Source organism: Pelmatolapia mariae, linkage group LG3_W (genome assembly GCF_036321145.2).
Source record: "Pelmatolapia mariae isolate MD_Pm_ZW linkage group LG3_W, Pm_UMD_F_2, whole genome shotgun sequence".
Taxonomy (NCBI): Eukaryota; Metazoa; Chordata; class Actinopteri; order Cichliformes; family Cichlidae; genus Pelmatolapia; species Pelmatolapia mariae.
Window position 1 is genome coordinate 25,749,115 of NC_086229.1, and position 26,697 is coordinate 25,775,811.

The 26,697-nt window shown below is 39.9% G+C and overlaps 1 protein-coding gene across 1 annotated transcript in view; it reads right to left on the reverse strand.

Moving 5' to 3' along the window:
- LOC134621368 (NACHT, LRR and PYD domains-containing protein 3-like) overlaps positions 1-26,697 on the reverse strand; it is a 32,756-nt gene that overhangs the window by 2,253 nt on the left and 3,806 nt on the right. Inside the window, exons 5-10 of the mRNA XM_065470138.1 lie at positions 24,697-26,503; positions 24,081-24,242; positions 3,783-3,956; positions 3,337-3,510; positions 2,205-2,378; positions 749-922 (exon numbers count right to left, since the gene is read on the reverse strand). Coding sequence (XP_065326210.1) covers positions 749-922; positions 2,205-2,378; positions 3,337-3,510; positions 3,783-3,956; positions 24,081-24,242; positions 24,697-26,503 — 2,665 coding nt within the window. The remainder of the gene's footprint in view (positions 1-748; positions 923-2,204; positions 2,379-3,336; positions 3,511-3,782; positions 3,957-24,080; positions 24,243-24,696; positions 26,504-26,697) is intronic.

Genomic DNA, 26,697 nt, shown 5'->3' on the forward strand with positions numbered 1-26,697 from the left:
GAACAAGAAACAGGGATTGACTGTAAGTGTGAATTTTGCTTCCCACCAATCAAATGACCACCTTTGAGCAAGCACTTAGGTACTTGTATATGTAACTATTGATGTCAAAGTTTCTGTTAAGAAAGTGCCATCTTTTGTTGACAATCCGCAATGAAGAGGATGTTTAAATGGTAAATGGCCCTAAGGACCCCAAAGCGCTTTACACATCCAGTCATCACACACTGGTGATGGCAAGCTACATTGTAGCCACAGCCACCCTGGGGCGCACTGACAAAGTCGAGGCTGCTGGACACTGGCGCCACCAGGCACTCTGACCGCCACCAGTAGGCAACGGGTGAAGTTTCTTGCCCAAGGACACAAAGACCGAGATGTCCAAGCCGGGGCTCGAACTGGCAACCTTCCGATTACAAGGCGAACTCCCAACTTTTCAGCCATAATCAAAGCAGAAGGGGTAGACAACTGCTGGGGGCCAGGGAGCTGCAATTCTGTATTTGCAATTGTATCTGTATTTATTTTAAATATTTATACTAAAGTGTCAGAAAAAAAAGTATTTTTTCAATTTTAATCTAAGTAGGGGAAACATTTTTATTGTTCAGCTAGACTAGTGTTTCAATTTCAAGCAAAGGAAAAATGTTCTTGCATCTGCAACTACTCATGCCATTTCTGCATGAAATAAACGTGAAGTGAGGTGGGAGGACACAGGAAATATTTCCAGCTCTTCCTCCTCTAACAGACATTCTCTACATACCTGAGAGTGTCCAGTCTCCAGTGTGGATCCTTCAGTCCAGCCAACAGCACCTTCATTCCGGAGTCGCCTGGATGATTGTAACTCAGGTCCAGCACTCTCAGGTGGGAGGGGTTGGCACTCAGGGCAGAGGCCAGATAAGTACAGCCTTCATCTGTGATCAGACAGCCTGACAGTCTGCAGACAAAAAAAAAGCAGCAATTAGCAGAAGATCACACCAAACATTAATTTTGGAAGGTAAGACAATAGAGAAAGAGCCCTAACAGTCATATGATTTCACATGAGCAGCACTTGTAAGAGGGAAATATATAAATAAAATCGAATTGAATTGAATAATTATCAAGATGCTTCTCTGCACAATTAAAATTTGTATTGCTGTATTTGTGACTCACTCTATATCAACATATGTAAAAAGAAAACAACAACAACAAAAAAAACGAGAGAGATTTTGCTCAGAATATGGTTATAAGTTAGGTAGAAGCCATAGGTAGAAGCTTCATGTAAGGGTACCTCAGTGTTTTGTGTTTGTTTTTTTAGGCCGGTTATTCATTGCTTTCTGTGTGACTTGCCCCTCATTTGCCTTGTTTAATTATCTGTATTTCGGGTTTAGGTTGTCTGGTATTAGGTCCCGTTCAAGCCTGGTCACATCTCTCTCTTCTGAATGTCCTGGTCTTGCCTGGTCTTGCCCCTATTAGGTCAGTCCTGCCTTCATGTTTATCTGCCTGTTCCCCTAGTCATGTGTCTTTGTCCCTTCTTCTCCTGCCTGATCTCGTCCCTCTGTTTATGTTTTTAGTTTCTCTTCATTTTCTTATCTACTCTTTAGGTTTCCCTTGTCATTCCCATTCATTGTTCTATGATCCACATATAATCTTTATGTTTATTCCCTTGTTCCTTGTCATGTATCTGTGGCTCCCACTGTTGCCTGTTCTTAGTCTCTGTTTCTGTGCTTTACATATTTCCTGTTTTACTTTGACAGTCACTTGTTCCATGTTTACAATGCTCAGTTGTACATCCCCTATCTTGTCAGTTGATTATGTCCAACCATGCCCTCCAGCACACAGCCCTTAATACTTCAGGTGTTTGTTTGTAGTTGTGTGGTCTCATAGACACTTTACTGAATGTGCTGCAGTAATATCAATAGGTATCTTTGACTAACCATTCTTGAAATGGTTAAATCTAAAGACACTGATAAAAAAAAAAAAAAAAAAAAAAACATTGCACATGGAGTTCCAATAAGGGGAGTACATGTATTGCATGTGCATGTATTTGTAGTATTGTGGCATGACACACGACATATATGGTTTGAGGACATATGAGAATAGCAATGATATTTCTAAAAGTGGTATTTGTAGGACGTTCAAGGTTTGTTAAAAGATGATTTCCTAGGATATATAATTTAGCTGTTTATACATAAAAGTGTGATTTGAAGTTTTTATAAATGGGCAAGTCATATCCTGACCTGAGAATTTCCAGTTTACAATTTGGACTCTCCAAACCAACAGACAGTTTCTTCATGCCTGAATCCTGCAGGTCATTGTTGTTTAGGTGAAACTCTCTCAGACTAGATGATTGGGAGTTGAGAACCGAGCAAAGAGCTTCACAGCTACTTTCTGAGAGGTTACAGCCACTCAGTCTGAAAACAAAAACAAAGGGGAAAAAACAGTTATATTAATAGACATTCATGGTGCAGCAAGGAGTTACTGTCCTGGTCCCTGTGCCTCACCAGCTATTAGGCAACATGTATTTTTGTTGTTTTGCTCTCTCTCTCTCTCTCGCTCTTTTTTTGTTTTTCCCTCTCCTGCTGGGGCAGTGCTCATTACGGGCTCCCGCCCCTGGCATCTCCACACCTGCTGACTATCCTCGTAATCCCGAGCCCTACTTAAGACGGCAGCACTGTGCTACTCAATGCTGTATTTTTGAGCTATCGGTGTCAGTTACTCGGTAGTCAGAAAATCTGAATCTGTGAGTTATTTCCATCAGTTTGTCTCTAACTGAAGTTTTTGTGTCCAGATCTTTCCCGGACCCTTCCATGCCTGTCAACAAGTGCCTGTCACATGCTTGTGAACAAGTGTGTGGATTTGTGTGACCCAGCTATTGAGTGAGGAGGGTGATTTGGAGACCTTTTGGAGCACGTTTGATCCCCTTCCTTTCCCTCACGGACCCTGGAGCCCTGGACCCCTGGACCCCCCTCCAGCTCATTCCGTGGGCTGGTTTCAGTCATTATGCAAATATACTGTTATGTCCAGAATCAACTTTTGGAGAGCACCTGGTGTTGTTTGTGAGAAAAAAAAAACTGCCTTCTCTACAAGAATTCCTGTTCTGCACCTGAGTCTGTTAACTAATCGAGAAGGTTAGTGCATTTGGTAATGTTTAATTTTGTTTGATAACAGGTCAGAATACTCAATGCCTGATGTTTAATGACTAAAAGTTGGGAGCTGACTGTAAAATGCTCAAACATAATTGTACAACATTATGCAGATGAAGTTCACTTAATGAGCTACATTTGTAGTGGTTATTCCTGTCACTTGACCAAAATAACCCAAAACAAAACAAACAAACAAAAAAACCCACAGAATTTCCTTTGATCTGACCTAAGAATTTCTAGTATACAATGTGAACTGTTGATTCCAACAGAAAGCTTCTTCACGCCGGAATCCTGCAGATTGTTGTCACTCAGGTCAAGCTCTCTCAGACTAGAGGAATGTGAGTTCAGAACTGAGGAAAGAGTCTTACAGCTTCTCTCCGAGAGGTTACAGACATTCAGTCTGAGAAAAAAAGCCAACAAGAAAACAAAAAAATGTTACAGTATATTCATGTTAGAGTGAGGACTTAGCAATACTTCATCATGTTTGAAGACTGGAATTCTTATTGCCTTGCATTACTTTGGAAATATGAAAGCAGACTCTGACTTACAAAAATATGAATGCAAAAGATACAGGCTACAACAACAGAAAATGATCACATTCACTTAATAAGCAGAGATTTTTAACAGTGCCTTTTGCTACTTAACAAAACATAGAATATCCTTTGATCTGACCTGAGAGTTTCCAGTTTAGAATGTGGACTCTCTACTCCAACAAAAAGCTTATTCACTCCTGAATCCTGCACATTGTTGTAACTCAGGTCCAGCTCTGTCAAACTAGAGGAATGTGAGTTGAGAACTGAGCACAGAGCTTCGCAGCTTCTTTGTGAGAGACTACAACCACTTAGTCTGAAAAAGAAAAGAAAATCTATGTATATATATATATATTTTTTCTCTCTTATATATATATATATGTGTGTGTGTGTGTGCGCGTGTGTGTGTGTGTGTGTGTGTGTGTGTGTGTGTGTGTGTGTGTGTGTGTGTGTGTGTGTGTGTTTATTCACAACTATTTCTGTGTAGATTCTGAGTCATGGGTGTCATAATAGTCTAAGGAGCTTGGAGAAAGTCTCTTGAATACATTTCACCTCTCATCTGTGGAGCATCTTTAGCTCTGAAACAAACTTCTGTCCCAGCTATTTCGTCCCCGGTGGGAGTTATCCCTTAAGAGGGCTGAATTTTAAAATGAATGCTTACATTAGCCTCAAGTCAATGTAAAGAAAACAAAACAGGGTTAATGTGAACTCGCTGAGAGAGACAGAGCTAATCTGTCTAAGCCAGTACAAAGGATATTACAATAATCTAATCACATTGATGCAAATGCATCAACGATTTAAAACGAATAGACTATAGCTCACAATATAAAATGCAAGAAACAGTCTTGTGCAAAGGTTTTAGGCAGGTGTGAAAAATTACTCTACGCAAAGACTGCTTCCAGAAATATAAACTATTGTTTATTGGCCCAAATGCATTCTGCAGCAGGGCAATGACTCCAAACATACAACCAAATTCAATTAGAACTAACATCAGGGTAAAAAAGAACAGGAAGCATTTTAAGTGATAGTATAGCCCCCATGGAGCCCTGATCTCAACATCATCGTGAGATGAGGAAGCCTACATCCATAGAAGATTTGTGGTTAGATCCCCAAGATGTTTGGAACAACCTACCAGCTGAGTTCCTTCAAAACTGTGTCTAAGTGTAACTAGAAGAATTGATGCTGTTTTGAAGGCAAAGAGTAGTCACACCAAATATTGTTTTGATTTAGATTTGTCTTTTGTTCATCAACTGCATTTTGTTGGCTGATAAAAATAAATGATCAACACTTTCATTTTTGTAAGCATTCTTTGTTTACAGTATTTTTTTTCTCTTCTAAACCAATATTTTGATGAACATTAGTCTTTGCAGATGAGAAAAAGAATTGAATTGACTGATTCTTGAGCTTACATCAGGAAGAGCTAAACATAGCATAAGTCTTGTCAGAGTTTAAAACAAGACAATTAAATCTGTGATTAATCAGGGTCAATGGCATGAAAATGATAAGCAATGCCAGAGAAAGGTTCATCAATACATCTAAAGGAAAAGTGTAAAACGAGAATGGCAATGAACCCAGAGTAGAACCCTGAGCAACACCACAGGTCAAACAACCAGTTTATGAGGAAACTCTCACGCTAACAAAGAATGTCCTTCAAGATAAATAGGAGGAAAACACTCTGGTGTTGAGCCAGAGATACCAGCCAATACCTTGATCCTATTAAGTAAAATATTATGGTCAACAATTATCAAATGTTGCACTGAGGTAAAGCTACATGAGCACAGAAGAATTTCTTGCATACATGGCTTTATAATATGTAATTTAGTTTAATTGGAAGACTGAGTAAATGACTCACAGCACTGAGGGTGATCTTTATGAGGCAACAAATCTAAAGAGAATTTCAAACTAAAAAACATCACCAAATTTATAAAAGTTTTCAGAAATACACTACAGACAGTACCAAAAGCTATGTTTTGGTACTGTCTGTAAAAGTGGAGCTGTAACATTTTGAGTTCAAGCTTTGCTACACTTATTAAAATTTCCAGGAATAATCTCTAAAGAGAGAAATCAATCATTTGATAGAATAATTCCTCAAATATTCCAATAACTGTTTTTTTTTTTAAACTAATGGCATGATCACATATTTGCTTACAGAACTTTATTGGAGGCTTTCACCACTGGCAACAGCCTCAGAAGAGCCTTCTCTGAAGCAGAGTATTTCTTAAGGTCAAACACATCCAGATCTTTTTCTGATGACAGTAAGATGAAAACCAGAGCTGACCACTGAGCAGGAGACAGTTTATCTGTGGAGAGACTTCCTGATCTCAGGGACTGTTGGATCTCCTCCATTAGAGAACAATCATTCAGTTCATTCAAACAGTGGAGCAGATTGATGCTTTTCTCTGCAGACAGATTCTCACTGAGCTTCTCCTTGATGTACTGCACTGTTTCCTGATTAGTCTTTGAGCTACTTTCTGTCTGTGTCAGCAGGCCTTGCAGGAGAATCTGACTGGTCTGTAGTGAAAGACCTAGGAGGAAGCGGAGGAAGAAGTCCAGGTGTCCATTTGGACTTTGTAAGGCCTTGTTCACAGCACTCTGGTAGAAATCTGTCTCTGCAAATTCTTTTGTCTCAGGCTTCTGGGAGGGTGTTTTTTGTTCTTCTAGCAAATTGACTCCAGAGTTGATGAAGGTCAGATGGACATGAAGAGCAGCCAGAAACTCCTGAACACTCAGATGGATGAAGCAGAACACCTTGTCCTGGTACAGTCCTCTCTCCTCTTTAAAGATCTGTGTGAACACTCCTGAGTACACTGAGGCTGCTCTGATATCGATGTCACACTCTGTCAAATCTGATTCATAGAAGATCAGGTTTCCTTTCTGCAGCTGATCAAAAGCCAGTTTTCCCAGAGACTCAATCATCTTCCTACTGTCTGGACTCCAGTGTGGATCTGTCTCAGCTCCTCCATCATACTTGACCTTCTTCACTTTGGCCTGAACCACCAGGAAGTGGATGTACATCTCAGTCAGGGTCTTGGGCAGCTGTCTTCCCTCTCTTGCTTTCAGCACATCCTCCAGAACTGTGGCAGTGATCCAGCAAAAGACTGGGATGTGGCACATGATGTGGAGGCTTCGTGATGTCTTGATGTGGGAGATGATCCTGCTGGCCTGCTCCTCATCTCTGAATCTCTTCCTGAAGTACTCCTCCTTCTGTGGATCAGTAAACCCTCTGACCTCTGTCACTCTGTGAACATACTCTGGGGGGATCTGATCAGCTGCTGCAGGTCGTGTGGTTATCCAGATATGAGCATAGGGAAGCAGTTTCCCCCTGATCAGGTTTGTGAGAAGTACATTAACTGCAGTGGGCACTGTAACATCAGTCACACTCTCAGTGTTGTGGAAGTCCAGGGGAGGGCGACACTCATCGAGACCATCAAAGATGAACACAACCTGGAAGTCTTCAAAGCTGCAGATTCCTGCTTCTTTGGTTTCAGTAAAAAAGTGATGAACAAGTTCCACCAAGCTGAACTTTTTCTGTTTTAGCATATTCAGCTCTCTGAAAGTGAATGGAAATATGAACTGGATGTCCTGGTTGGCTTTGTCTTCAGCCCAGTCAAGGGTGTATTTCTGTGTTAAGACTGTTTTCCCAATGCCAGCCACTCCCTTTGTCAGCACTGTTCTGATTGGTTCATCTCTTCCAGGTGAGGCTTTAAAGAGGTTTTCCTCTCTGATTGTTGTTTCTGGTCTGTCTAGTTTCCTAGATTCTGCTTCAATCTGTATGATCTCATGTTCATAATTGACCTCTGTAGTCCCTCCCTCTGTGATGTAGAGCTCTGTGTAGATCTGATTCAGAAGGGTTGGGATTCCTGCTTTGGCGATCCCCTCAAACACACACTGGAACTTCTTCTTCAGTGCAGACTTAACTTTAGGTTGACACCTCTGAATGACATCTGTAAAAACAAAAAATGGGAGAAAAAAAGAACAGTGGTATATAGATGTTTGTACAGATTATTCTGAAATGCAAACTTTATTTCTCATTTCTTTCTCCTTAGATATTGTGAGATTTTTACACATATTACAATAATGTAGAAAAGTAAACTAAATACATTCTTGTAATGATACCCATACTTTCCCAGAATGTCTCAGAGTGAGTCCAAAAGTATTTTTCCATGTCCTCTCCGAATTTTTCCCACAACCATCTTTTTAATTTAGCCACTGCCCGAGCTTCCATTCGGCCTGTCAGTATTATTAGCTGCCTCCGAAGTCTCCCGAGCTAAGTAAGCTCGATAGAATTCCTGCTTCAGCCCGATGGTTCCTTGCCCCTCTGGTGTCCATCATCTGGTTTGGGCTTACTACCACAAAAGGTACCAACCACCTTGCAGCAGCAGCAGCAGCTCCGTGCAGCAGTTCAGAAATGGAGGAACAGAAACAAAGTCCATCCACATACCTCAACCATGGACTTGGTGGTGTTCCACTTCTTCCATGTACAAGTTGCTTGCTCCTATAGGGTCATGTGATTGTTGGGTTTTTCTTGCATGTATTATTGTAGGGTCAACCTTACAAGTGAATTGAATTGTGTGTGGCTCTAACTGTAATGTATTGCAGAAAGAAGTTCTCCTTTCTCTTACATTGAACTATGAGGTTTTACACTCACATCTGATGGAAACTGCAAAGAAACCATTGTGACACAGATGTCTGACCTCACCTTGATGAGCAGATGTATCCGAGTATAAATGCAGCAGAGAGGAGAGAGCTGGATCTTTGGTCTGAAGATGTCTGATCATTTTCTCACAGGCTTTGTTTCCTTTATTCTTCACTTCATCAATGAAGCAGCGAGCCCTCTCTTCTCTGACTCTGATCCTCTTTTCATTTTCTCCAACGTCCTCCATCAGTATTGATTCTTTCTCCAAGTCATTCAAAACACAATCAGTCACAAGAGCCTCAACGAGCTGTTTAAGGATTTCTGATGGCACTCTTAAAACAAACTGTGTCTGCATCCTGGCAAGCTTCTCCTCTACAGGAAGAAGAAAGACACAGAAACATGCAACTTATGAACATTTTGATCTTTTAAGGAAATGTAACAAAGACGTATTAAAACATATTGCAACAAGGAAAATACACTTATCATAAAAAAAATGTCTAGACATCAACAATAAAATGTAGAGATGTGTCAGTATGTTTAGCTACAACAGTTCTCTCTTGTAAATGAGAAAATGAGTGTCAATGGGACTCCCTATATACATAAGGGCTAGACTGGAGGAGTAAACCCACACAAACACAGGGAGAACAGGAAGACCCCAGTCTGATGGTGGAACTGAAGTCACAACCTTCTAACTGTGAGGTAGCAGTGGTAACCAGAATATGTTTATGATTTTATAAAATGATAGTCTGTACGGCAGTCAGCTCAAACTCAGGGCATTGGTTTTAACTTGCAGGGACATTATTCATCTGAGTAATATGTTCCCATGTTCAAATACTTTTTTCTGTATTCACAAATGTCTGCAGTTATATATATATAACTTTGACATGCTAAACTACTGGTCTCTTACCTGCTGATGAAGCAGTCAATGCTTGAGGCTCCAGCTGCTCCTCCTGTACTGATTCCTCCAGTATTAATCTACAAAACCATGATAAAATATTTTCATCTGAAGGAGCAGTCCAGAAACAGAAAGTGTCTCATATCATGTTTTAATTAATTTAAGACAAGAGTGTCACACCTATTTTAAGCCACATGATACAAACATTGCAGTATTTGTAATAAACCTATTTATTTGATGACATCAAAGTTGTTTTATTCTTATAAAAATAAGATAAAAAAAAGTCCAATATTTCAAATGCTATTTTTTGTCTTCAAAATTTTCCTCTGCTTGAAGGATTTTTTTTTTAAATGATCAGAACTGCACCTTGTAAAAACAAGTTTGTCTACCAACAAAAACATGAATGACCCATATGCTCCCCAACGTCAGCCAATGCAGCTATCCTCTACATCAGGGGTGGGGAACTCCAGGCATCAAGTGCCGGTGTCCTGCAGGTTTTAGATATCATTTATCATTTATTTAGATAGAAACAACAACAAACAAAACAATCCGCAGACCCGCATCATAGGAGAGTCATGTGAACAGGACAAAGCTCATTTGAACACCTGCCTCCAGATCAAGAACATCCAGCATCACCGCCATGGAAACAATACCTCATACTCCCCATTCAATGACTGGCAAGCTGCACAGACATCTGAAGGGATACAAGGCTATACTAACTTTTTCAGACAGAAATGTGAAGTTGTTCTCATTTTTTCTATGAGAGCAGAATAGTAAGATATCCTAGCTTTGTGCAAACCAAAACCAAAAAACATTTCAGACCAGAAAAGGTGTTTTTAAATGATTGAATCACCATTTTCTCTCCAGCTAACACAAGCTTCAAGGAATGACACTAAGGTACCTCAATGATGGAAATCAATAAGGGGGAAATTGTTTTACTGTTGTTTGTTTAAACCAGGGGTCTGCAACCTTTAACATCCAAAGAGCCACTTGGACCCGGTTTCCACGCAAAAGAAAACACTGGGAGCCGCAAATACTTTTTGAAATCTAAAATGAAGATAACACTGTATATATTGTGTTTTTTTTTTGTTTTTTTTTTACCTTTATGCTTTGTGTGAATAACTAAAGTAAGTAAGTAAAGTTTATTTATTAAGCGCTTTTCACAGACAGGCAGTCACAAAGCGCTGTACACAAATATTAAAATAAACAATACAATCAATAGACATTATACACAATGTAAAAGATCAAATTAAATAATGTAAAGAACATAAAATACGTAGATCAACAAGAGGCTTGTTTGAACAGAAAAGTTTTTAACTGCTTTTTAAAACAGTCCACAGAGCAACTAAGGTGTGTTGCTTATGAAATCCATGAAGTGCTACAGAGAAAATTACATTTTATTTATGTAATTAACACATTTTGAACTCTTAAAGAAATATAACAAAAGGAAAGACACCCAGCTGAACTAAAATGATCCATGTAGCAAACAAAAACTGTTGTGAGCCGCCACCCTTATATCGCCTTTGGGCTTTTGGAGCATTGACCTGACTTTTAAAAAGTAACTGGAAAAAAAGCACTATGCAGCTAAAAAAGAAAAATAGATATTTGCAAAATTCTGCCTAAATATGTATTTTACCTGGTTAATGTGTGTGGCGGGGCGTGGTCTGCAGCGCCGCAGCACGGGAGTCGGACGCACCTGAGCGGCACCCGCGATCACGCCTCGCCACCTTAAAGTCTGTGCTCTCTCTGCTGTTGTGTTGTCGGGCTGTGAGCTGAAAAGTTACAGCCGTCTGTATGCATACAGCAACCGTTTGTGAAAAGTGGTCAATAAAGAGATGCTGAAAAGCGTGTTCATGGAAACATCGTCGGGTCTGCCGTGATATGTTTACAATAAGACTTATGGTCCCGAACCTCTGCGCACAGCATCTCCAAATCGGGGCTTTCATCTTTACGCAGGACTGTAAGCTGTCATCTGTGAGGCGTGAGCGGTGTTTGTTTTTAAACATAGTTCACGGTGGAGAACAGCTGCCGACATAATGTGGATCCGAAGATCCGCAATTGGCCTACCTGGGGTTGAATGTCTCGATAAATGCACGGCGTTTCCGCGAGTATACCGGCTTCCGCGAGTGTGACGCTTATTTTGAGCGATGAAAAAATAATAAGATAATTTTATTTTTATATTTCAAAATCACAATAATCTTCCAATGTAGAACTACAAGTTAAAAAAAGAACTAAACACAAACAAAATACACTTCAGCTAAATAGTTCTAATTTATTTTCCCAAACCACCCGGAGCCGCAAAATAAAGACGAAAGAGCCGCATGCGGCTCCGGAGCCGCGGGTTGCCGACCCCTGGTTTAAACAAACAAACAAACAAAGAAAAACCTTACTAACTTGGACTATGTTTTATAAGTTATGAGTGTTATTTATGGAACAATGTTATTTTTACTTTACTACAAACTGAACTCCATTAACTTCCTAGAACCCCACACCATTTCTGATGGAAGAAAACGTGCATGAGCATCACTTCCTGTTTGCTAAAGTGGATTTTCAGTTGTGTAGAAGCCAAAGGTTTGTTTTCAAGAGACAGTTTAAATGGGATTGAGGGAATGATGTGTTTGCACTGCAGTTTATATCCAACAACGTCAATCAGTTAAAACAGCTCCCAAAGAGTTCATGTTGCTAACAGCTCACCTCTCTGCAGCAGATGCCTGCTGGTCTTTAAATTTAATGCCTTCATCTTTAGACTGGACACTCCTACAGGACACAGAGCTGGGTGCAGGTCCAGGTTGGTTCCTGTGAATAATGATGGAGCAGTGATGTGAGTGCTGAGATGTGACATGAAAAAGAGTCATGGACAGTTAGAGATGGTCATCTCACCTCTGAGCTTTGCTCTGGCTCTTTCTGGCTCGTTTAGAGGGAGGGACTTCCTCCTCTCTGTCCTCACACTCATCCATGCAGCTGGATTTACATCCACATCAGCTCACCAGAATTACAGACATCTAAATCCCATCTAAGTAAAACAATGACAGAAAAGCCTAGCTGCAACTTTATTTAGATAACAAACACATTCACAATGAATTTTTTAGTAATCTTTGTTTAGATGAACAACTTTCATTTCAAACAATTATTTGTGACTTTTGTCACTGTTTCATTAGTCTGCATCACGTCTTCAAAAAAGCAACAAGTTAAACAGAATGTGAACTTTCCTATAAATACAAAAATAAATGTAAGTCTTATACTTAACAAAAAGAAATCCAGAAACATACCAACAGAGATATAAAAAAAAGTATGATTCAATAAAAAGTTTAATACTTTTTATTGTTAGTGAGCCTCTTTTTCACTGCAGAGCTTTTCAAAATGTGGTTGCAGGCTTGATACAGCTACTCTCAAGACATGTTCAGTGTTGAACCTAGATCTATAGTTTGTTTTTAGTGAGGCAACATGGGGAACAGAGGCATAATGCCCACAGCTCTCTGTCCTACGAGCAGATGCATAATTCACAAAGTGCTTATTCATTAAATTCGGACCATGCTCTTTCTTTACTCTTTCTCATTTATTAATGTTACTGAAGTAAACTTTGTAACCAAACTGTTTGGTAACCATAATTCAGAGATCACAAAGGTCTTCACATACAGAACCTAAAGAATCCAAAAGCACAAAAAACAAACAAACATTCAAACTGTCTTAAAGGTGTAAAATATTATAGAGATCTCTACACACAGTCAAGTCACTAAACATTAATCCTGAGGTTAAAGTCAGCATTAGCTCTCTACTTTGTCTTATTTCATGAGAATCAGAGGTATTTTTTATGATGCTTGATGTTCTCAGGCAAGTAAACAAACTTCCATGGAGGTTTCCACTGAAAAACGAGAATAACTAGTTAATGTTTTCTAAACCAGTAATTAATTGCAGTTGGCAGTAGATCTTGATGAAACGCTGATGAACAAACACATCATTTTCTCTTTCACACTGTCTGACTCACACCTCAGCAATGAGGCTGTGCAGCATTGTCATAACACACCTGCCCAGCAGCTAAACTGCTGGTATCAGAGTCCAAACTGCTGTGACTTTAATGGAGAGAAGACGAGTTTCTTTCCAGAAATTAAAACACACACACACACACACACACACACACACACACACACACACACACACACACACACACACAGTTTAATCTGTGAACAAATTAAACATAAGCTGTTCATCAAACTACTTGATTCCAGTCAATCAATAATCTCAATAAGAACTGAACATCTTGTCCAGACATTACAGAGCGAAAACAAACAGTAAAGTTCCTAAAGACAAACTGTTAAAAGAGGAAACAAAGCAAACTTACAGTTTCTTCACACACCAACAACAAGTTCCACTCCATACCCTGGACACTAAAAACAAACACACAGGTAAGCTGCTCACTGGAAGGAGGCGGGACTCCACCTGAAGCACAACAGGGAGTAGGAGGGGCAGGAATTCTTCTCTCTTATTTCCTGTTGTATTTGCGTTAAGTTTGCATTTAATTTCCTTGTATCTGTGTTCAGATGTGACTGCTGCCTTAAAACCTTTGACTCTCTTGTTCAATATCCATGCCTACTACAGACCTGTTTGTCTGTCCAAAAGTACATGGAACATTCCAGTGTTATGTTATTTTACTCTTATAAACTAAATTCAATACATCATAGGTCTGATTCTTCAGGTTTGAATAGTCTCAAGCTGTTCACTCTTGATCTAATCTGCAGTCAGACTATAACTATTCACTAATTTGACTTTTTGACCTCCGATTATTTTTCTGCACACATAAAAACAGGAAAGTGAGTGAAGAAGGTGATGAACAGAAGCCGATTTTACTTCCTTACAAGCTGATGTTGAATACACCAAACACACCAAACTATCATTCATAATCAGACTTTTTTTTAACTACAATGATTAATTTAATCAGCAATTTATGCAAAGACGAAAAATCGTCTTTTAATGAAGACAAATTAAATCAGTCCAACATTGGGGACTCCACCTGAAGCGTGTGAGAGGCCACACCTTTCCATGGTGATTAAAATTCCCAACTGTTTTAGCTGCCAGTGTGAACACAATGAGGCCACCTACAGGGCAGGTGGGGAACAGCAAGGATTTGAAATTATATGAGTTCTTAATGAGTGAGAAGTTAGAAAATCCATCCAGACTGTAGGAGAGCAAAAGAAGCTCGAAACTGTCCAATGTATGATGTTGATATCAGAGTTTCTGTTTCCAGCTCAGACGTGTTAAACTACCAAAGCACTGAAGTTGCTGAAATAACCATAAAACACATGGCAGAGCAGAAACATGTGGAAACATCTGGAGCTCAGTCTCAGTTTGATCCCTCAGATGTTTACCTCAGTCCTGCTCCTCTGCTACCTGATTACCCCGCACACATCATGCTGTGTACTGAGAGTCATCTAGTCAAAGCGAGGCCCTGGTACTCTGACGCAGAGTACCAGGGCACAGTTATCCTAATGTGTGACATCACTTCTAATTAGAGAGCATTCAGCTTTCACAGCCAGCCAACATCCTGTCACACTGAGCATGTGCAAACACAAGACAACAGCTTATAAAGCTATGACCGCTATAAAGGACTTCTATAGCTTCTAAATTAGACTGAACTGAAGGCAGACTCAAACATAAAAGAGACTCAAAGACTCAGAGAGAGAGTACTGCTCCATCTCTGTAACGCGCAGGGACAGAAATGCTGAGACCACAAGCAACACACTGCGAGCAGGTCCACAGAGATCTGAGTGAGAGCAAATCATAAACTGAGCGAGATGGGCTGCTATTATGTATGTAAATGGATAATAGCAAACACTGAAATACATTTTTTGCACGCAGCAATGAATTTTGTTCTCTCAAATTTAGCTTTTCTTCACTCAACATACATTTGTGCAACACTTATATCTGCAATTTTCTTTATGTGCACTAAAAAAAAGTTTTTATGTCCATTCAGAATAGTGATGTGAAGCGCTATGTGACTTCTTGCTCAGTGCCAACTCCCCAAGACAAGTCAGAAGAAAGCAGCCGGTCTTATGGTTCCCAGGGGTGCGGCCACTGCCCCGCACCCCTGCTGATAATGCATATTTGATCATGTTTGTTGACTATTTAACTAAGTTGGTTGAAGCCAGTGCTGTCAAAGAAGCAAAATCTCAGGTAGCAGCTGATAAATTTGTCACTGACATTTTTGCTAGACATGGTACACCCACTTACCTGATTTCTGACAGAGGAACGCCTTTTGTGAGTGAGCTTTTTAACATGGTGTTTCTGCCTTAGTCTATGCCTCAGTGCATAGAGTCATTGCAGCATATTACACCCAGACAAATGCTACTGAACACGTCAACTGGACTGTAAAGACTCCAATTGAACCTTATGTGGGTGATAAGCACACCTCATGGGACAAGTTTCTCCCTCAGATTTGCTTTGTTCTGCGTACTGCCCCCATGACAATACAGGTATGACTCCCTCCATGATGCTTTATGGCTGTGAGTTAGACACCGCACTTGACATTGTCACTCAGCCTTCTACGGCAAGTGTTGATGAACAAGGTGTACCTTACCCTGAGACTCTTAGAGCCTCTTTACAGGAAGCTCACAACAATGCCAGAGCGGCTCTTCATTATAGCCATGACAGACAAAAACACTATGACTTGAGACATTGACATGACATGTTTCGGGTTGGTGACCTTGTTACCGTGTGTTCACACCGAACGCAATAGATGCGACCAAAAACACGGCAGACGCCCCTAACTTGACGCATGCAAATTCGCACCTCCCCTGGAAGATGGCGGCTTTCAGCGGTACCGCCGTCTTTCCCTCGCCCAGTTTGAGGATCTGCTGTCCCGCGTTGGTCCAAGCATCGCCCACCTAGACACCAACTACAGGCGCTCGATACCACATGCAGAGCGCCTGTCCATCTGCCTGTGGTTAGTAAAAGTGTTTAATATGGTATTCCTTTATTGGTACTTGTGCTAATATATGCTAAACCATCCGTTTATACACTGCTAACATGGATGTGGCATACTATCAGTGAATGCCCTCGGTGTTTACTGGTATCAAGCTGTGGTATGAGGACCACTGTGGGTTAATCTTTGTAGTGATACTCACTCCTTTTTTTATTTACACCTGGTTTAATTCTGGTATAGTTGAATATTTGTATATAATCCCCGCAGCTGTCAGACTCTATAACAGGGGTCACCAGCCTTTCTCAAAACTGAGAGCTAGATAAAATTGTGAACAGTTCATCTTTCGTTATATTACAATGATAATTCTATCTTGATAAGCTGTGTCTTATCACAGGTTAATTTTTCAAAAATATTAACAACGATATAAGCAAGGAAAGAGCTACATGTCAACATACAACTCTTTATTTCTATTAATGTCTTACTTCATTCCTACCAGATTGACATGTCTAGGAATTATGTGTGATTGGCTCACTGTAGTGGTAAAAGTTGCTACCAATCAAATTATGATATGTTAAAGTTAAAACAAACAACTGTTTTACATTATATCTAATATATAGTATGTAATTATCCTTATAATTACAAAATATTTTATGTAAGATTTATTTTTTGTAATTTAAACCTGACATCACAAAAGTATTTTGGAATTTGAATAATACTACACACATAATACTAATTTTGAACAATTTTGTCCAGGTCCGTTGCCACCGGGGACTCCTTCAGGACCATTACGTTCAGTTTCAGAGTCGGTGTGTCCACGGTGTGCCAGATCACCCCCGAGGCAGCGACGGCCATCTGGGACTGTCTAGTGGACGACTTCATGGCTGTGCCTTCACCTGGAGACTGGCGGTCCATCACAGAGGGATTCCAGGCTGGAACTTCCCTCTCTGCTGTGGAGCTCTGGATGGGAAGCACGTCCAGACAAAGGCACCCCATATATCATATAGGAGACACACATATTGATATACACTAAATATTTATTTCATTTCTTTTTTTGTGGTGCCCAAATTTATGCACCTGCTTGATTTTGTTTAAAAAATTATTGCACAGTTTCTGTAAATCCAGTAAACTTCTTTTTACTTCTGAAATATCACTGTGTGTCTCCTATTTTATATATTTAACTGACATTTTTTATTGTAACAGGAAAATACTGGCTATTAACAAGGTTGCCCAAACCTTTCCATCCCACTGTATTAGTATATTTTGTCATTAGTATAATATGAAATAAATTCTACATGTGTCAAGTCGTGTGCCAACATTTGGTGTGTAGTAGAACTGAGACATTAGTTATTATAAAAATTTATTTGAAATAATATTAAAATTCTCAAACAGAAAAACATTAAACATAAATAAATAAAATATAAGTATTTACAGAGAGACATGAATAAAAAGGACCCACCTGCTCTCCAGAGCAGGAACAAGGCTGAGGAGGAAATGCTCCATTGGAGACTGGCGTGGCTTTATCAAGCATGCATCGGTGTAGACTTGGGACAGCTATATATCCCAGAATGCATTTCGTCCAAAACTCAACAGCGGACTCCCGACACATCGTCGTCGCGTCTATCGCGTTCGGTGGGAACACAAAGTTAGAGTTAAGACACATCCCAGCTCAGACGCTCGGTCTAACAGGAATCACTGTCTGTATCTCAGAGACTCAGTGATGATGACAGGCTCACTTACATTTTCCAAAAAGAATTTCAACACAAAGTGTGTGAATGTGTGCATGAATGGGTGAATGACTGAATGTAGTGTGAAGCGCTTTGGGGTCCTTAGGGACTGAGTAAAGCGCTATACAAATGCAGGCCATTTACCAGGCCATTTACAAAGTGCAGTTTTTCTTCGTTAAAAAAATAAAGCAGAAGCATAAAAGTTTATTTGACCAGCTTTACCTTTAAACTCCGAGTAACCTTCACTTCATTATTTTGTAGTTTAGCCTAACATTTTAGTGCAAAACACAAACCAATTAGACTCACAATACCTCCATGATTATTTACTGTGGATCTCTTTCAGCCAGTTCTTTAGACAAACTAGCCCAGGGGTGGGCAATCTCAGTCCACGAGGGCCGGTGTCCCTGCAGGTTTTAGATGTGTCCTCGAACCAACACAGCTGATTTAAATGGCTAAATTAGCCCCTCAACGGGCGTTTATCAATATGCGTACTTGTGCGTACTTGCGTTCTCGTGTACTCGTGATACGTCATCAGTCGGAGACCAAGTACTGTTCCAATTCGAAGTACGCATCACGCCGAGAACGCGAAAAAGTCCCGGATGTGTTCTCGATCCGCCCATTTTATCGAGCATGCATCGGTGTAGACTTGGGACAGCTATATATCCCAGAATGCATTTCGTCCAAAACCTCTACACAGCCTCTTCACATTTTCAGAGCTCAGGGCAGCTCTCTTTTTATGTTACTATGTGACCTGTAAGTGAGAACAGTCTCTCAAATGGGACAAAAGTGGAAGGAATAATCAAAAACTCAAATTGATGTGAATCAGAGTCTGAAGACAATGAAGAGAGGAGGAGGCCCTTTGTCTTTGCTGGCTCCTTTATAGTGGCATCTTTACACTGTTCCTGCAGCAAGGCATCAAGGCTGGCTGAAACCTCTTTTCGCTCACCCCTATAAGACACTTTAAACCCTTAAAGCGTGGATCAAGCACAGTAGCTATCTTAAGCCCCTGATGGTTGAGCGTAGCTACATGTTGGAATAGGTCCTTTGTGAAGGCAGTCTTAAATTTTACCATGTAGTCTGACCTCCAATGTGTGATGCGGGTTGCAGAAAGCATGTAAAATAGCGTAATAAATAAAGAATTTGAAAAGTGACAGAATCTAAAAAGATGCACTAGGTACTAGATACATGTTAACATGTGTGTCTCACCTGCTCTTGTTCCCACTCTGTTCTGTCCTCATTCCTTTACACACTCTTCAGATAAAAACACAAACACTTTTAATTGTAACATCAAATCAGACTTTTTTTTTTTTTGCATAGAAATACACTGAACAACATACAAAAGCATAATATATAAATAACATCTACCTGAGTTTTTTCTTTGAAAGAAGCCCCTTATGTCCATTGTTGTGTACATCAGTAAATAACTGAAACTGATTTAGTGTGCTTTGTTTAGCCGTGGAGGGTAACAACTGAAAATATGAAATAAATACACATGTGAGCTAAGACTCTCTAAAAAAACAGCTTTGTTGTTCGGCTTTTTATTTCGCCATTTGTTCATTCACTCGAAGAGCAAGTATCGAAATATGGGTCAAGTGATCAGTTTGATATCAATCTTTTGTGATACACCGTCATATTTACATTATTTGTACAGTACGAATGATTTGCTTTGGTACCTGGTCAAACTTAAGCTCTCCTCTGTCTGCAGCAAACACGCAGGCAGCAGCTTCTCCCCCCTCGCTCACATAAGTGCTGTGCTCAGTGGCCTAGTGCCTGAGCTCGGATCATACCAAACTTAGGGGGAATTTAAAACTGTGCGCAATGTGCTTCAAATATTGTGTGTAGTTTGTGTTTTATACCATTGTCAGTCAGTCAACTATGAAACAAATTACATTCCAAAATACCTGGGGCTTCTGAAAAAATGACCCAGGTTTAAGCCCAGTAAGCCACCCACCCCACCTACCTCGCCCTCCGCTCTGCCGATGGTTTGCACAAAACCACACTTTTATCAAAGCTTCTGTAGGGTTGTCTTTTGAAATTAAATTTGCCTCCAGTAAGTCCTAATCAGTCCTACCTTCTAATCTTCTGATTCTTCTATTTTTTGTAGCTGTATACCAGGAAATCATGCATTGACAAAAGTTCCCATTTGCTTGGAATGCAAAGTGCAAATTAATTAGTTTTTTTAATGCGTTAAATTCCCACCTCCATTCTTATTATAACTCAATATATCTGAGACAACGTGAAGACTGAGGTTAGATGAAATTCTCATGAGCTGCTTTGGTAGTGAAATAGAGACTAGTGTGGATTTTACCCTTTGATGTCCTCACCAAGAAAAAAAAGCAATGGGAAGTTTTTTGTTTGCATTTCTTATTGATTTGGGTGAGTAATAACCAGTGTTGGCCAAGCTACTTTGAAAAAGTAATTAATTATAGTTACCAGTTACTTTTTCAAAAAAAAGTAACTGAGTTACATAATTATAAAAGTAATTAATTACTTGAAAAGTAACTATTGTGTTACTTTAAAAAAAAAAGAAAAAGAAAAGAAAAGAAAACGTTTAACCCTCTGGCATCCAGGGTATAATTGGCCATTTTTTAGTACTTTTGATTTTCCCTCCACATTTTACATTTAAAAACTATTTACTTTGCCTTGTTTGGTAACATCCTTTTTCAGCACAACCTCACGTGTCTGAATTCACAGTTATGTTTTCATTTTGGCATACTGTATTAACACAATTGACATAAAATTAGACAAAAAACATAAAATCAGAGTATAAAAAGTTTATTTTTTACTGTAACAACCACACACATGTTGAATGAATCATATTTCATAACTTTAAATGCAAATATAAATTATCAATTTTAAAATTCAATGCACAAGTTTTGCAAACAACAAAGTTATTTGCATCCATTTACCTTTCACCGTTTTTTAAATAACCATTTCAAACTATTTACAGACCAATCAGCTGTTCTGCATTCAGTAAGATGCCACACAAATTATTTGTGCCACTCCAAAAAATTATTTTTGTCCACTATGAAGGAGAACCTGATACCTGCAGGTCTACACAAGACAACAACTACACACTCCAAACACGCTAAACGTCACAAATCTCATCTCATTCTCTCTCTGTCTCTCTCTCTCCCCCTGTTTTCTGTTTTTTCTTTTTTGTTTTGTTTTGGGTTTTTTTGGTCACTCATTATCAACTGGTCTGTTCTGGAGTTTCCACACCAGACCAGTACAGTCTCTTTGATTAAGAATCAGCACAAGTCTAAAATTTACACTAATTTTCTCACACAAATATAAATATACTCATCTGTAGACCTTTGTATCACATTTACCATTAAAAGGCTTCATTCACGACTTATAAATATTGGTGAGCTGGGAGATCTCACTCCCCCGACAGAGAAGAAAAAGACAGTTAATGCAGCAAATACATTGAATTTATTCAATTCAGTTCAGACTTGAAATCTATTTAGGAACATCTTTCCATCACTGTGCTGTTGTTGAATACCCCAGTCACAAGATCTACAGAAATGATGTAGTGCAGTTGCTGTGTTGTGCTAAATTTAGGTGTACCTTGGAAACTCCCAAATCTCTCCTCAAAAACTGTTGTTATCTTCTCGGTGAAGACCTTCCTTCCTGTCCTGGTTCCAAAAATGACTAAAACAACTAGAGCATTAGAGACATTGCAAATGTCATGCTTTGGGTGGAAAAAGATAGAAAAACAACATGTGGATCCTAAATAATGATAGCTTCAATCTTTAAAGGACTGAAGAGGAAGACGCTTACAACGAATCATTTACAACATCAACTGAGTGAATCCATGAATCCTAAAACGTATTTCCGAGTGAAAGAGACGGACATGTACAGACTGAACCATCTGTTCAACAGTCAGAGCTTTTCTGTAACAGGAGACACTCTTTACAGTCAACTCAGCACAGGGACACTGATGAACCAGGAAAAAAATAAAATCCAGGATAAAGAGTTTCAGTAAATGTGGTGTTGAAGGTGTGGAGGTGAATCAGAGTGTCAGAGGAGACTCTGTAGAAGGACAGAGTGCCAGCAGGACAGTCCACATACACTGCTGCTCTGTTAGAGACAGAGGAGGAGGAGGAGGAGGAGGAGGAGGAGGATGTTTCTCTGTTATTGTGCCTGGCAGAACAAGGACCACCATCAGAACAGAGCAGACTCCAGGAATGATCATTCCGTCCAAACAAACAGTCAACACTGCTTCCTTTCCTTCTGATTTTTCTGTAACTCACTGATATATAAACACCTCCTCTCCACTCGACCTCCCAGTAACAGCGACCAGTCAGACCATTTCTACACAGCAGCTGTTCATAAACATCAAATCTGTCTGGATGATCAGGATATGACTGAATGTCCTTCACATGTGTGACCTTGTTGTTGTCATCAGACAGTTTGAGCTTTGTGTGTACTGTGTTTGTGTCGATTGTGAGTTGACAGGAATCTGATGGAGAGAACAAAAACAATCCAGCTGCAGTTATTGATCCATCATCTGTTCATTGATTGACACTTTAATGATGACTCCTGACATTAGAAATTTGAATGAGTGATGTGACTGTTTTAACCATCTTCAACGTCTGCTGCTTTGTTTTCATGAATCCCATTAAAAACACACTTACACTTCCTCAGACCTGGTCTCAACCATTGGACTCCAGCAGGCTCCACCCTGAAAGGAGGAGGGGGGTCAGACCAGCACAGTCTCTTTCAGCATGCACACATGGACATTACATGGCTGGTATACACATACTGTTAGACACTGATAACAGACCAACATTTTCACAAATAAACTTCAATCCCGACTGTGCGGGTGCCAATCGACCTCGGAATGATGATTGCGAAAAGACTTATTCTAAAGGAATGGAAGTCCGCTGCTCCTCCCTCCTTCAGTGTCTGGCTCAATGACATGTTATCAGTCATTCAACTGGAAAAAGTTCGATGCCTGCAAACACCTGCAGCAAATGTTTTCTCAAAATCCTGGACTCCGTTTTGTACTCACCTTGAGAAAGCTCACGTTGTGTAAACATGTACCATGGCACTGCAATTTCCCTGTTTATTACATATCCATGACATTTAATTCATTATGGATACTGGCAATTTCTAATTTCAATGGGTTTTTTTCTTTTCTTTTCTCTTTTGTCTTTCACTATTGATTATTATTACTGTGCTATTTCTTGTCCTATCATCTCAGCGCCCGAGCTGTATTTGTTTGTTGTTTGTTGATGGGGTTTTCTATACTGAAAAAATTAAAATAAAATATTGAAAGAAAAAAAAAAACTTCAATCCATATGTGGAAAAAATTATTGATGATGATTTGGAATGATCCTGGATCTGTCAGTACACCACTGTTTTAAATGATATATGACTGATTTAAACTGTGACCTGCATTATCTGTCTTATGTAGATATATAGATTATATAGAAGTATAGTCTCCTTGGACCCGTCTGGAATCTGGCGGGCAGATTGTGCTGTGTTTCCATCTTTAGATGCCAGCTAACACAGCTTCAGTAACCCTATAAACATTGCTGCTGTTTAGTTTTCTTACTTCATTTATGTCAGAAGTGACAGAGCTGTACTTTTCAATTTTTTTTAGAATCACACAGGAAGTAAGTTAAGGACATAGGAAATGTTTCCAGCTCTTCCTCCTCTATCAGACATTCTTTCCATACCTGAGAGTGTCCAGTCTCCAGCGTGGATCCTTCAGTCCAGCCGACAACAGCTTCATTCCAGAGTTCCCTGGATGATTGTAGCTCAGGTCCAGCTCTCTCAGATGGGAGGGGTTGGAGCTCAGAGCTGAGGCCAGAGACGTACAGCCTTCCTCTGTGATCAGACAGCCTGACAGCCTACATATATGTGACATAAGACATTTATAAATAAGTCAGATATGAATGAAGTAAGCAATATTTTATTATTATTATTATTATTATTATTATTATTATTATTATTATTATTATTATAACTGATATGTTAAAACAAAAAAAACTAAAGAAGATGCATTCTGAGAGGACAATCCTGCAACAGGACAACAAAATGTCAGTTTGTAGTGCAGTATAAACAAAAACAAAAAGTGAAGCGTTATGTAAACACCAAAAAAAATGGCATAATAAATATATTATGCCAGTGGACCAGTATAATAAATATACCGGTCCACTGTGTCCATTTTACGATTTGCCTCTCCAAAACATGAAATGAAAGATGAATTACAATCATATAATTGATTTAATATTTGATGTTAAAGTCTGGATCCTGACCTGAGAGATTCCAGTGTACAGTTTGGACTCTTTAGTCCAAAAGACAGAAGGTTAACTCCTGAATCACGCAGGTTGTTGTTACTTAGGTCGAGCTTTCTCAGTGAGCTGAAAACTGAGGACAGCGCTTCACAGCTTCTCTCTGAAAGGTTACAGCCAGACAATCTGAAAAACAATGAAATTTAGGATGAAATGAAACAAATTTAAGTGTTCAGCCCATGCAAGAAAGATGAATACTTTAATATGTGAGTATTGTTGCTTGATACAGTTCAAAATCATCCTTAATCCTACTGGGGTTGCTTGGTGTTGAAAGCTGAATAATTCTAGAGAGTGTACACTGGTAAGGCATAATAATTCTACAACAAGAACAGTGAGTCAACTGGGAAAAACTGAAGTGAAGAGAACATTGGATAAGTCCGAATGGTTTTGATTTTTTTTTTTTTAAATCATATTTAAAAGGTTGATGATTATCATAAGGTGGGCAATTGTGGTACTTTGAGTACGATCAAAATAAAATATTTTGAAATAGTCAAACTTTCTGCACCTATGAAATAAGTACAATAAAGTTTTTTTTAAAACAAAGAATTAAAAGAAAATAAGAGTGCAAATATTTACTCACAGAGCTTCGTTGGAGGCTTTGACCACTGGCAGCAGCCTCAGAAGAGCCTCCTCTGAGGCAGAATATTTCTTCAGGTCAAACACATCCAGATGTTTTTCTGATGACAGTAAGATGAAGACCAGAGCTGAGCACTGAGCAGGAGAAAGTTTATCTGTGGAGAGACTTCCTGAACTCAGGAACTGTTGGATCTCCTCCACTAGAGAACGATCATTCAGTTCATTCAGACAGTGGAGCAGATTGATGCTTTTCTCTGCAGACAGATTCTCACTGAGCTTCTCCTTGATGTACAGTACTGTTTCCTGATTGGTCTGTGAGCTACTTCCGGTCTGTGTCAGAAGACCTCGTAGGAGAGTCTGATTGGTCTGCAGTGAAACACCTAGTAGGAAGCGGAGGAACAAGTCCAGGTGTCCATTTGGACTCTGTAAGGCCTTGTTCACAGCACTCTGGTAGAAGTATTTCTCTGCAAATTCTTTGGTCTCAGGCTTCTGGGAGGTTGTTTGTTGTTCATCCAGCAGATTGAGTCCAGAGTTGATGAAGGTCAGATGGACATGAAGAGCAGCCAGAAACTCCTGAACACTCAGATGGATGAAGCAGAACACCTTGTCCTGGTACAGTCCTCTCTCCTCTTTAAAGATCTGTGTGAACACTCCTGAGTACACTGAGGCTGCTCTGATATCGATGCCACACTCTGTCAGGTCTGATTCATAGAAGATCAGGTTTCCTTTCTGCAGCTGATCAAAAGCCAGTTTTCCCAGAGACTCGATCATCTTCCTGCTCTCTGGACTCCAGTGTGGATCTGTCTCAGCTCCTCCATCATACTTGACCTTCTTCACTTTGGCCTGAACCACCAGGAAGTGGATGTACATCTCAGTCAGGGTCTTGGGCAGCTGTCCTCCCTCTCTGGTTTCCAGCACATCCTCCAGAACTGTAGCAATGATCCAGCAGAAGACTGGGATGTGGCACATGATGTGGAGGCTTCGTGATGTCTTGATGTGGGAGATGATCCTGCTGGCCTGCTCCTCATCTCTGAATCTCTTCCTGAAGTACTTCTCCTTCTGTGGGTCAGTGAACCCTCTGACCTCTGTCACCATGTCAACACAGTAAGGAGGGATCTGATTGGCTGCTGCAGGTCGTGTGGTTATCCAGAGGTGAGCAGAGGGAAGCATTCTCCCCCTGATGAGATTTATCAGCAGCACATCCACTGAGGTGGACTTTCTAGGGTCAGTTAGGATTGCAGTTTTGTGGAAGTCCAGAGGAAGTCGACACTCATCCAGACCATCAAAGATGAACACAACCTGGAAGTCTTCAAAGCTGCAGATTCCTGCTTCTTTGGTTTCAGTAAAGAAGTGATGAACAAGTTCCACCAAGCTGAACTTTTCCTCTTTCAGCACATTCAGCTCTCTGAAAGTGAATGGAAATATGAACCGGATGTCCTGGTTGCCTTTGTCTTCAGCCCAGTCCAGGGTGTATTTCTGTGTTAAGACTGTTTTCCCAATGCCAGCCACTCCCTTTGTCAGCATTGTTCTGATTGGTTCATCTCTTCCAGGTGAGGCTTTAAAGATGTCTTCTTGTCTGATTGTTGTTTCTGGTCTGTCTGGTTTCCTGGATGCTGTTTCAATCTGTCTGATCTCATGTTTATCACTGACCTCTGCAGTCTCTCCCTCTGTGATGTAGAGCTCTGTGTAGATCTGATTCAGAAGGGTTGGGTTTCCTGCTTTAGCGATGCCCTCAAACACACACTGGAACTTCTTCTTCAGGTTGGACTTAAGTTCATGCTGACTCCAATGCAAGCCCCTAATGGAAGTTCCTAAACGTAAAACAAACCAATAACAACAACAACAACAAAAAAAAGTGAATGAGTCAGTTGAGGGTATGTTCATCTATTTCTTGAAACATTAGTACAATGTTTCCCAACCTTTGGGAGCCACAGCACATAATTCACCGCAGATCACCAAAAAAAGTATCATATAAAGCATGTTTATATTTTTTTCACAAAAGGCA